The sequence below is a fragment of the Pinus tabuliformis genome, chromosome 3_2, assembly GCF_031772625.1.
Source record: "Pinus tabuliformis cultivar Carrire ecotype Pingquan chromosome 3_2, CPIR1, whole genome shotgun sequence".
Taxonomy (NCBI): domain Eukaryota; kingdom Viridiplantae; phylum Streptophyta; class Pinopsida; order Pinales; family Pinaceae; genus Pinus; species Pinus tabuliformis.
Window position 1 is genome coordinate 1,158,430,403 of NC_142302.1, and position 13,375 is coordinate 1,158,443,777.

General features: G+C 38.2%; 1 protein-coding gene across 1 annotated transcript; it reads left to right on the top strand.

Moving 5' to 3' along the window:
* The first annotated feature begins 10,985 nt into the window (after positions 1 to 10,985).
* On the top strand, positions 10,986 to 11,981 carry LOC149184838 (uncharacterized). Its single transcript, XM_089415455.1, has one exon. It carries the CDS (start codon positions 10,986 to 10,988, stop codon positions 11,979 to 11,981), a length of 996 nt encoding a protein of 331 aa, XP_089271581.1.
* Positions 11,982 to 13,375: the final 1,394 nt, after the last annotated feature.

Consider the following 13,375-nt stretch of genomic DNA (forward strand, 5'->3'; position numbering starts at 1 on the left):
CATTTGAATGCTCTCTTGATTTGCTTGGAATAGGGTCAACCAATTCTCTGCTTGTGAGATTATTGAAGAATTTTTTTTTTTAACTTTTTCGCATCATTTTGAGAAAATGATAGTTCTTTGCTTTCAGAGACTTGCTCATAATTAATTTGGTTATAACCTCTCTGAATGCTTGATATATTATCAACATGATCATTAGTTTCTTCAGCAGGATTATCATGAGCTTTTAAAATTTCTTTAGAATCATAATATTCACAACAACCTTCAAAAAGAAACTTGTGTGAATAAGAAGTTCTACAAAAGGAATTGAACACTAAATGGAAATATTTCAAAGATGAAATTCTTGAACGAGGCAGAGACCTGTACCAAACCCTAGCTTCTTGGTCCAAAGAAAACATAAACAACTTCATCTTTACATTTTCATGAATGATGCTCTGCTGCTCCATGCATTCATGAAACTCTTGGAAGTGCTGAACTAGATCTTCATATTCATTTCCACTAAATCTTGGAAGATACTCATTCCACTCATGAAATGTAGGCATATGATGAGGATAGCCATTGATCCCAGTAAAATCCAGTGGGCCAAATCTATTGGCTAAGAATGCAGGGATAGCCATTAAATCCCAGAAAAGAAAACTCCAAAGTGAAGGTCATAGGTGTGAATGTACAACCAACTACTGAAGCTTGTCACCCTCAAGAATCAACTTCAAACTTAATAAACCAAGGAAAAAGTGTTCTTATTCAATTGTTTTGCAGACCATGGTTCTTGTTTTTGTGGAGTTGCCTTTTGTAAGGGAGTTGGAACTTGCTGCTCACATTCATCTTCTTGACTTCTAGATCTTTTTCTTGATCTCAAGTCATATTTATTATGTAGTTCTTCTTGCATAAAACCAAAAAATCTCTTCCAACATTCATCAATTTCATTGTGATGAACTGTTACCTGGTGCAGACAGTGTAGGACTTGGTGTAAGTGAAGTTTTAGGCCTTCCAACCCTCTTGGAAACTATCCTCTTAGGATCTAAAAGGGCTTGAACCTTTTGTAGTGAGGTGTCTGATCTTGTATGGGGTCTCTTGGGAGCCAAAGTTATTGCTTTAATACAAAACAACCAAAAATTCCTCCTCACTGAATGACTAGAGGAAACTATTGAAAACCTAGGGAAAAGTGCTCTTGTATTCTCTCCTCGGCAATGATGCCAATTAATGTTGTACCTTAAGAAACCAATTTCCTGGCTGTGTAGAAATTGTGTTTAAGACATTAATGTTTATAGTTATTATCACTTGTTTGTCACTTAATTATATGTTGTGTTCTCAAATGAAGGACCTGGGAGACTTGGTTTTTAACCCTTGATACTTAGGTGACAAGGAAATATCAGAATGCCATTTGATTGTTGAATATAAATGATGAATGAAGAAAATCTTGAATAAGTCATAGACAATATGTTGTTTTATACAGGATCTACTATCTGTGACACTTGGAGAAGTTAAAGATAATATGCGTTATTACACAGAAACTACTATCTGTAACTTAGAAGAATTACAAAGGTGTGAACTTCAAGTATAGGAGCTCTCTTTTAGGGAATTTTAACTTCATTTACATAAGAAAATAAAGACCTGCAACTTCATTACCATACTTAAAGGAAGAAAACATAAGATGACACGTAACAGAGAAGTCACAAAATCATACCCAACAATATATGGAAAAATTCTGATTCTTTCATTAATCAATAGTTGTATCAGGAATTCACTGGCCTAGTATTCAGGTTCTCCAAAATTCGAACCCCTTCTCTCTAAATTTTCCCTTTTTTATACATTATGAGACAGTTGGTAGTCACCAAAACTGTCAAACTACTTAACTATTTCCCTAACTGTCTAAAGTAAAAAATATTACAGAATATTACACAGAGGGTAAAAGACACCTCAAAGAACATAAAATAACTGGAAGTAACAGAGTATAGAAGATTATGTCCGTTCTCTGTTCGAATCTATATCTTGAGCCCTAACCGAGCAGTGGATGAAGGGTGGAAAGCTTTGGGAGCACTGCGGGGGGTAAAGAGTGTGTGAGAGCATCAACGAGGTTGAACCCCCGCGGTGATTTTTGGCCGCACATTTTGGTCAACCGTGCTAACATCATGGTCAACTGTGGGGGTGGAGCTTTGATTAACCTTTGTGCTCATTACTTCCCTGCAACGCGCCTTAAAGGACTTATCAAACTATTGCTTGATCACGCTTGTCTACTTTGTATGACATTTAAATGATGACGGGCTCACAGAACTTAAAAAGAATTAACACTGGTTCATAAAACTTGTCACATCCACCTTTTCAATGCACTTTTGACTCCCTTACAGACCCGATAGGACATAAAACTGTATTTAATGATTCATTGAGTCCGATATTAAAGACTGAATCCAACAATTTTCCTACCCAATTTCCAAACTCGATAGGACATAAAACTGAATTTAATGATTCATCGGGTGTGATATTAAAGATAGAACCCAATGACTTTGCTGACCCAATCTTCAGACCCGATAGGACATAAAACTAAATTTAATGATTCATGAGGTCCGATTAAAATATGGAACTTGATTACTCTTCGACCCAATATTGCGACCCGATATCCGTCGGATCCCGTTTCTTTCAATGGATGGCTGAGATTGGCCTGGACTTCAGCAAATTTAAACTGTGTTTGATACAGTGTTGCATCCGATCTTTGAAATGAACCCATTCTTAGTTAAATATGTGATTGCCATTGGATCTGTGGCATGTTGATCGGACGACCCAAATCTTCTCGTGGGTTTATTACTTTCAAAGTGCTTGAAAATATAAAATCAACCTTTCTTTCATGTTTTCGATTTTTCTCTCATTTTGTAATAAACTAAAAATAAGACTTAAATAACAATGGACAATGAGTGCTACAACATCTAGCTCCACCCGGGGATAGTTCTTTTGCCATAGAAGCACTAAGAACTACATACCAATGCCTTCATCTCAGGCATGGAGTCATATATTGCTTAACTAATTCAAATTCTATGGTATTTGTACATTGAATTCATTCTGGTATCTACAATGATAGGATGCTTGTACTTTGATAGAAAAGTGTTGAGAATAGTAGATCAGTAGCCTTAGTTGGGCATGGAGTCCAAAATTCTGAAAACCCTGAAATTTGAAAGACTAAAACCTGGCATTCTTGAAATCTCAAACCTTTGCAAACCAATTTCCAACTGGGATAGTCACCCTTATTTATCAGCTAAAATTAAACTGAAGAACTGCAACTGGAAACCAAATACTCAACACCTGAACTTATTTATGTACAGGTTCCTACCTATGTGCATGAATGCTCTCAATCGTGTGAAGTCAATCTTCCAATGGTACCAGGTTAGCATTTGAGTGCCTGATCTAGAACCATTCTGCCAATAAATTTTGAAAATATAATTCATCCTTAATGGAAAGTAAACTATGCATAAGGGAAGCTCACAACAAAAAATAGGAATATATTCACAAAATGGTATGTGTAGGCTGCTAATAAATTTCTCCATGTAATCTACCACAGGATCTTCAAAAGTATAAGAAAAAATATGGTCTTGATCAGCTCCAAAAGAAAAAATCTCTATGTATGAAGGTTCTTGCTCGAATAAACCTTCTATTGGGATAATATGCTCAATAGAACAATCAGTAACATCTTTAAGGAAATTATCTATGTCACTTTTATGTCTCCACTTTTCATCTTTGACCTTTGATTGAAAATAATTTGTAATTATTACCTCAGGAGATAAAAGAAAAATTTTCACATCACTATATGACATATGGCTAACGTCAAATAGATTGTTTACCTCTGATCCATGGGCATCATTGTGTTCTTCAATGCAATGATATAGAATCTCTTTATCAACTTTCTTTTTACATATGATAGCCTCTTTTGCTATGATAAATGGCTCAACATATTGTTGTCCAACATTTCCCACTTGCTGGTTTTCTTCTCTATGTCCAACACCCAACTGATGAACTCGAAGACCTTCATCCTGTTCCTTATTTGAGCCATGTTTGTTATAAATAGGAGGACCATCAAATATAACAAAATAAGATCTCTGGGGATTTATTTGCAACTTAATTATTTCTCCCTCTTCTCAACTGCTGGGAAGAAATTCTTGATGCATGTTTGAACTTTTATCCATTTGAATGCTCTCTTGATTTGCTTGGAATAGGGTCAACCAATTCTCTTCTTGTGAGATTATTGAAGATTTTTTTTTTTTTTAACTTTTCCGCATCATTTTGAGAAAATGATAGTTCTTTGCTTTCATAGACTTGCTCATAATTAATTTGGTTATAACCTCTTTGAATGCTTGATATATTATCAACATGATCATTAGTTTCTTCAGCTGGATTGTCATGAGCTTTTAAAATTTCTTTAGAATCATAATATTCACAACAACCTTCAGAAAGAAACTTATCTGAATAAAAAGTTCTACAAAAGGAATTGAACACTAAATGGAAATATTTCAAAGATGAAATGCTTGAACGAGGTAGAGGCCTGTACCAAACCCTAGCTTCTTGGTCCAAAGAAAACATAAACAAATTCATCTTCACATCTTCATGAATGATGCTCTACTGCTTCATGCATTCATGAATCTCTTGGAGGTGCTGAACCAGATCTTCATATTCATTTCCACTGAATCTTGGAAGATACTCATTCCACTCATGAAATGTAGGCATATGATGAGGATAGTCGGTGATCCCAGTAAAATCCAGTGGGCCAAATCTATTGGCTAAGAATGCAGGGATAGCCATTAAATACCAGAAAAGGAAACTCCAAAGTGAAGGTCATGGGTGTGAATGTACAACCAAATACTGAAGCTTGTCACCCTCAAGAATTAGCTTCAAACTTAATAAGCCAAGGAAAAAGTGTTCTTATTCAATTGTTTTTCAGGCTGTGGTTCTTGTTCTTGTGTAGTCGCCTTTTGTAAGGGAGCTGGAACTTGTTGCTCACCTTCATCTTCTTGACTTCTAGATCTTTTCCTTGATCTCAAGTCATATTTCTTATGTAGTTCTGCCTGCATAAAACCAAAAAACCACTTCCAGCATTCATTAATTTCATTGTGATGAACTGCTACCTGGTGCAGACAGTATAGGACTTGGTGTAAGTGAAGTTTTAGGCCTTCCAACCCTCTTGGAAACTATCCTCTTAGGATCTGAAAGGGCTTGAACCTTTTGTTGTGAGGTGTCTGATCTTGTATGGGGTCTCTTGGGAGCCAGAGTTATTGCTTTAATCCAAAACAACCAAAAATTCCTCCTCACTGAATGACGAGAGGAAACTATTGAAAACCTAGGGAAAAGTGCTCTTATCTTCTCTCCCCGACAATGATGCCAATTAATGTTGTACCTTAAGAAACCAATTTCCTGGCTGTGTAGAAATTGTGCTTAAGACATTAATGATTATAGTTATTGTCATTTGTTTGTCACTTAGTTATATGTTGTGTTCTCAAATGAAGGACCTGGGAGACTTGGTTTTTAACCCTCAATACTTAGGTGACAAGGAAATATCAGAATGCCATTTGATTGTTGAATATAAATGATGAATGAAGAAAATCTTGAATGAGTCATAGACAATTTACTGTTTTATACAGGATCTACTATCTGTGACACTTGGAGAAGTTAAAGATAATTTGCTATCTTACACAGAAACTACTATCTGTAACTTAGAAGAATTACAAAGGTGTGAACTTCAAGTATAGGAGCGCTCTTTTAAGTAATTTTAACTTCATTTATATAAGCAAATAAAGACCTGCAGCTTCATTACCATACTTAAAGGAAGAAAACATAAGAGGACACATAACAGAGAAGTCACAAAATCATACCCAAAAATATATGGAAAACTTTTGATTCTTTCATTAATCAATAGTTGTATCAGGAATTCACTGGCCTAGTATTCAAGTTCTCCAAAATTTGGACCCCTTCTCTCTAAATTTTTCCTTTTTTATACATTATGAGATAGTTGGTAGTCACCAAAACTGTCAAAATACTTAACTATTTCCCTAAATGTCTAAAGTAAAAAAAAAATATCATAGAATATTACACAGAGGGTAAAAGACACCTCAAAGAGCATAAAATAACAGGAAGTAATGGAACTTAGAAGATTATGGCCATTCTCTATTCGACTCTATATCTTGAGCCCTAATTGAGCAATGGATTGAAGGGTAGAAAGCTTTGGGAGCACTGCAGGGGGTAAAGAGTGTGCAAGAGCATCAATGAGGTTGAACCCCCATGGTGATTCCTGGCTGCACATTTTGGTCAACCGTGCTAATGTCACAATCAATAGAGGGGGTCGAGCTCTGATTAACCTTCGTGCTCATTGCTTCCCCATAGCACGCCTCAAAGGACTTATCAAACTGTCGCTTGATTGCGCTTGTCTAACTTGTATGACATTTAAATGATGGCGAGCTCACGGAACTTAAAAAGAATTAACCTGGTTCATAAAACCTATCGCATTGACCTTTTAAACGCGCCTTTGACTCCCTTACAGACTCGACAGGACATAAAATTGTATTTAATGATTCATTGGGTCCGATATTAAAGATTGAACCCAACGATTTTCCGTCTCGATTTCTAGACCCGATAGGACATAAAATGAATTTAATGATTCATCAGGTCTGATATTAAAGACAGAACCCGATGACTTTGCCGAACCGATCTTTGGACCCGATAGGACATAAAACTAAATTCAATGATACATCAGGGCAAATTAAAAGATGGAACTTGATTACTCTTCGACCCAATATTGCGACCCGATATAAGACCCGATATCTGTCGAATCCCGTTTCTTTCAATGGACGACTGAGATTGGCCTAGACTTCAACAAATTTAGACTATGTTTGATACATCGTTGCGTCCGATCTCCGAAATGAACCCATTCTTAGTTAACTATGCAATTTCATTGGATCTGTGGCCTGTTGATCAGACGACCCAGATCTTCTCATGGTTTTATTACTTTCAAAGCCCTTGAAAATATAAAATCAACCATTTCTTTCATGTTTTTTTTTATTTTTCTCTCATTTTGTAATAAACTGAAAATAAGACTCAAATAACAATGGACAATGAGTGCTACAACACCATACAGAGAATTTTCCTAGTTGTTCGCCTAGGTTCTTGTTTTAAGAGTCGACATAATTTATTCCTTGGTATATTTTATTTATCCTACATTATTGTATGCAAGAGGTAGTGATATTCAATTTGACCTATGCAATTTTAGTAGAAATTTCGTATCAATTGGAAAAATTTTAGTTAGTCAAAAAATGTTTCATGTGTTCATACCTAGTATACATAAATTTTTATTACAATTATTTGAAGGCATCATGAGGCTTCAACATTCCAATTTTTATCTCAACCCTATTTAGCTCTAGTATCCATCCCTTTGAATAAATAAGGATTAGTTCAATTTTTATTAAATGCATAATTTTTTTTGTCAGAATGTAGAACAATGATCATTGGCCCATTTGCTAGAATATTCTCTTGTGAAGGCCTCACCCTTTTATAAGGAATTTTTTATTTATTTATTTATTTATTTATTTATTTTTTTTTATTTTTCAGACAGGAAAATAATTTTCATATATTCAATCTTATGGATTTGAAGGCAAGCCTTTGGTACTCCCAACCTATGTCCATGAGAAATTATTTCTATTTGAATTATGTCAACAATACAGGTCTTGGACTGAATTTAAAAAAAAAAAAGATATTTATACCTTTATCCATTTCACTAGGAAAGTTCAAGCTTGAGAATATTTTTATAATTGATTAATATGCTACTTGTCCTTATATGTTTAAATTAAATGAGCTTGAAGAAGCTAAAGTTTTTAATCCTTAGTCTATTTTCTCTTCTCCCCTTAATTGTACGGGATATGGTATTAAATTTCAAGTAATGCAAGCTGAAGGTGCTAGAGACAATCAAAATTTTCTTGATATTCCATAGGTTTTCCATGAAGACACAAGTTCTTTTTACAACACTAAATCACCTCAAAGGAAATATGGACTTTTAGTCACAAGCACTAAGTCTACTCCCCAATAATCCTAGAAGAGAACCACTAATTCAAAGGGTCAATATCAAGAAAGATAATTCAAGAAGAAGATTAGTAATATTGTTGGAGAAGGTGGTGATGGGGATCAACCTGGGTTCAAACTTGAAAAGTATCATTTTGTCTCCAAAAGAAAAAGAAGCAACACCTATAACACACCCATAGATGTAGATACTCAATTCATGGAAATTGATGATCTTGAAGAAACACCAGAGGAACCAAACTGGATTGAAAGGAAAGTCCTATAAATTCAATATGTTGTTGAAGAATTGGATGAATAAGAGCCAATTGATTTTGAAAATGAATCGGTGGCACTGCATCACACGACCTAAAATAAGAGTTTGAAAAAATTACATTTTAATAAAATAAATGTGAAAATGATGAAGTTATAGGTAAAGTGAACTTTGAAATTTATCTTAAAGGAAGAAATACCTCAAGATTATTTGAATTTCATCAAGAAGTTGGAGATGCATTGGTTTGATCAATTTCAAAATAAGAAGAAGAAAAATATAATATTAAAACATAGGAAAAAGGAGTTGGAAATGACTTTATTACCAAATCCATTGTTTCTTGAACGAATCTCCACTATTAGGCCACTTTCAGCTTTAGCAGATATACCACATAGAAGTTCAAGGATTATAGTGGCATTGAGTTTGTTGGTTGTGTTGAGCCACTTATACAAAAAGAAATTGCACAATCTATTGCACCATCACAAAGCTTCCTCCTCTTAAAAAAATTTTAGTGTCTATAAAAGAAATTAAAACATTAAACATGTAGGTGGGGTCCCCAAGAGAAATAAATAGTATCAATATCACTGGAATAGTTTGTTTTCTATTTGGGTATTTGGCACAATAAATAATTTTTGTGTTGTTCTACATATGTTTTTATTTATAGCATATACATTATTCAAAGAGGCAAATTATTTTGGTAATATTAGCACATTCAATGGTGTCAAATTTGTGATTCCCTCTTATGAATTCAATGCATTTACAAGTTTGAAAAATATAGGCCCATTATTAGCATATGACAAAAGGCACTGTCCCTCACAAAATGATCATCAATCCCGATGACACATTACAATTTAAACTGAAAGAGAAGGGATATCATTATCCCATTGAGCTAATAAGAATTATATATATATATATATATATATATATATATATATATATATAAACCCAAGTAAATCCTATTGTTATTGAATCGGGCTTGATCAGGGTTCGGTGCTCTGCAACTAGGGTTTGAGGAAACCTTGCAACGGCGCAGAGTCCTCTGTCATAGCAGCGCCGCAGCAGCAGTTTAGCGAAGATCAACAACAAGCTTCTGGTATAGCGAGGACGGGTATGGGCAAATCTCAGGGGGGGCCTCAAAGCCCTCCCCAGAAGTCGAAAGAGATCCGTCGGCGCAAATAGGATCGCTGCTCTCAGGGTTGGAACATGAGGAAGAGGTTAATAGAGAACCCCCTCTGCAAGACAAAACAAATGCGCCCCTCAATCAGTCAGGAAGAAACAATGAGATACCAGAAAGAGATACAATGCACACAGAAGTACCAAAGGTAACCTCGAACACATGCAAACCCATAGCAGCTGAAAGGCCTAGAATAGAACTACCCAGTCACAGAATCAATGGGAGAATCCAGTATATGAGGGACCATGCACTCATTGGAAAATTTATCGGATTCTGGCCAACAGAAAGAGCATTGCATGGATGGATCTCGGCCAAATGGAAACCCAAGGGCCATGTTACACTACAGCTAGGACCAAAAGGGTTCTTTACGGTGATTTTTCTCTGCATCGAAGACAGGAACCAAGTAATGGACGAAGGGCCATATTTTTTCAACTCAGCTGGCCTCTATCTAAGGGAATGGGCAGCAAGATTCAACCCGGACAAGGAGGATCTCAGCTGGGCGCCAGTATGGATCAGGATGTACTCACTGCCAGAGGAATATTGGGATGAAGAATCGCTAAGAGATATAGGAAACGGGCTGGGGGAATACATAAAAGCTGCAGAAGAAATGAAGCTGCGCAAATACACATCCTACGCTCGCATCTGTGTCTTCATGCACCTGGATAAGGCCTTACCAGACTCAGTAAGTCTCTCTCACGATGATTATGAATGGACTCAACCATTGGATTATGAACATGTTCCCTTTCGTTGTCGCAAATGCCATGCGCTTGGACATCTCTTCAGGGATTGCCCTCTGAATGCCAAACCCCAACCCCCCAATCCCTCTGACATGCAAAACCAAGATGGGTTCACCAAGGTTACTAATCGCAAAAGATCGCATAGAAAACCCTCGAATGGGAAGAAACCCCAGCCAGAAGCTGCATCCTTCCCTTCAACCAGCAACAGCTTCGAGATCCTGGCCAACACCTCTGAAGATCACCCCCTGCATTCAAACTCAAGGCTCCTGCCCCTCTCAGCCTCTGTTATCCCTCCTCCCCCTGGATCCTCTTCCCCTCCCAGCCAACCGGAAAAGAACCTTGGGCCTCCTAAAGAAATCAGAAAGTTCTTGAGTGGAAAGACAAAGGATATGGAGGTGGATGCCCCCTCCATCCATACTATGAGTACAGCCACAGCCCCAGAAGATATGAATCAGCCACAAGTGATGGACGAAGAGCCGAAAAGCTTCGACCTAGGAGGACTTGATATCCTGGAGCTCGAAGCAGCATGCAAAAAGAAGGAGTTTGACAAGATACCGGAGCACCAACTCAACACACTGGAAGTTATCTTAGCCAGGGTGTACCAGCAGCATCAGTTAGGCATCCAACCAGGCAGTTACTGGGATGGTAGCCTCACTCCAAAAGATTCCAAGAAGAGAGGGAGAAGAACCGACCTTCAACGAACAATTGCATTAGGGAAAATCCTGGTTGACTCAGGAAGATATGCGAAGCTGACCAAGTATTACAAACCCACCATTAATAGTGAAAGATGAAGCTCACATCATGGAATGTAAGGGGGCTCAATAGCCCAGGAAAACATAGAATGATTAAGAACATGATAAAGCAGGAAAGGCCACAAATTTGTTTCCTTCAGGAAACGAAGTGTAACAGTGACACTCTGGGAAACATACTCTCCAGAGCTTGGATAGGTAGCAGCTCAGTGGCAGTGGATGCCTCTGGGGCTTCTGGCGGGCTCGCTATAGCATGGAATCCGCAAGCGATAGCACTCTCAGATATACACGCATCCCACCACATCATCCAAGCAACCTTTCATATTCTAGGTACCAACATTCACGGACATCTTACAAATGTCTACTTCCCTCAGGAGGCGGGCAATAAAATGGCTTTATTGGACACGATAGAAGCACTGAGTCTACATAGAGTCCACCCCCTATGGATCATTGGAGGAGACTTTAACATGATAACTAAATTAGAGGAAAAGCAAGGAGGTCGAACAAGGATGGAGCAGGAAAATGAGCACTTCAAGGAGTTCATTCAAAACAACGCCCTTATCGATTTTCAGTTTTGTAATGGAACACACACATGGAGCAATCGAAGGATTGGAAGGCATCAAATCGCATCCAAGCTAGACCGATTCCTTCTGTCTGATAACGCAGTCCACTTAGGAGGGGACATAGTAGCAGCAATTCTCCCTTATGCAGGCTCTGACCACTGGCCTATCGCCCTTCAGTGGCAAAGACCGGGTAATGCCAATAAGAGACCATTCCGCTTTGAGGCGTTCTGGCTCACTCATCCCGCATTCAAAGACTTCATCAAAAATACCTGGAACAATTTTCATCCGCCTGAAGGCTCCAAAATGTATCAGTTTCAACAGAAACTCAAGTATCTCAAAACTCATATCAAGCTCTGGAATCAAGAAACCTTTGGAAACATTTTTCAGGCGCAACAGAATCTAAACAGGGAAATGGAACAGCTCCAACAGAAAATAATCACAGAGGGACACAATGAAGAAACTTTGGAATAGGAGAAACGCATTCATTACCAACTGGAGGAGAGGAGAAAGCAGGAGGAAATATTATGGAAGCAAAAATCAAGGATAAGATGGCTGAAGGAGGGGGAGAGAAACACCAAGTTCTTCCATAGAACAACTATACAGCGGAGAATGCACAACACTATCCCTTTCATTCAGAAGCAGGGGGGGAAGAGTAGAAGAGCATGATGAGATTGAGCAAGAATTCACAAGGTACTTTCGGCAGGTTCACCAAGAGCCCCAAAAAGACAGAAGGCCGGCCATTGAAAAATCACACGAAATGTGCCAAAAATCATTACTGAAGATCACAACAAGCTCCTTCTTCGCCCTGTTCAACAACAGGAAGTAGACACAGCAATGCATCAGCTCAAGGAAGGTAAAGCCCCCGGCCCGGATGGATTCACAACCACCTTCTTCCATGCCTTCTGGGAATTAATCAGAGATGAAGTCTGGCAAGTAGTTGAGGAGTCGCGCACCCTGCACTGGCTTCTACCCTCTCTCAATTCTACTTTTATTGCACTCATTCCAAAGGAAGAAAGCAACATTACCCCAGACAAGTTCCGACCAATTGCTCTATGCAATGTAATCTACAAGGTGATTTCAAAGGTCATAGCCAATAGATTAAAGCCGCTACTGCCCCTGCTCATCTCGCCTGAACAATCCGGCTACGTGGAAGGAAGACAGATCCTGGACGGCATCATCCTCTCACACGAAGTTATACACTCTCTCAAGCACACCAAGCAAGCAGGTATGATACTCAAGTTGGACTTGTCAAAAGCCTTTGATAAGCTAAATTGGATATACATACAAAAAATGTTGTTAGCTTTTGGTTTCTCTCCAATATGGGTTCGATGGATTCATAGTCTCATTTCCTCTACTTTCTTCTCCATCCTTGTCAATGGCATTCCATCCCACCCCTTCAGCCCCTCAAGAGGTATTCGGCAGGGCGATCCTCTATCGCCTTTCCTCTTTGTTCTCATGGCTGAAGGATTAGGTCGCCACATTACTCAGGCTCGCCTTGCCCAGCAAATTAAAGGTCTTTCCATCCATAACTCCCCTGCTATAACCCATCAGCAGTTTGTCGATGACAACATGCTGTTCGAGTACCCCTCTGTCCAAGAAGCTTCTATGTACAAATCCCTGCTGAATGATTTCTCCGAGGCCTCAGGAACCAGTATTAATAAATCCAAATCTCATATCTTTTTCTTTCACACTCCTCCTGTCGTTCAGAGGGCCATCGCTCGTATTCTGGGCTTCTCCATTGACTCCCTCCCATCCAAATACCTTGGAGCCCCTCTCATTGACTCAGCTATCAAGCATTCCTCTTGGCGCCTGCTTCTTGAGAAACTTGACCACCGGCTCAATTCCTGGACACATAGATCTCTGAA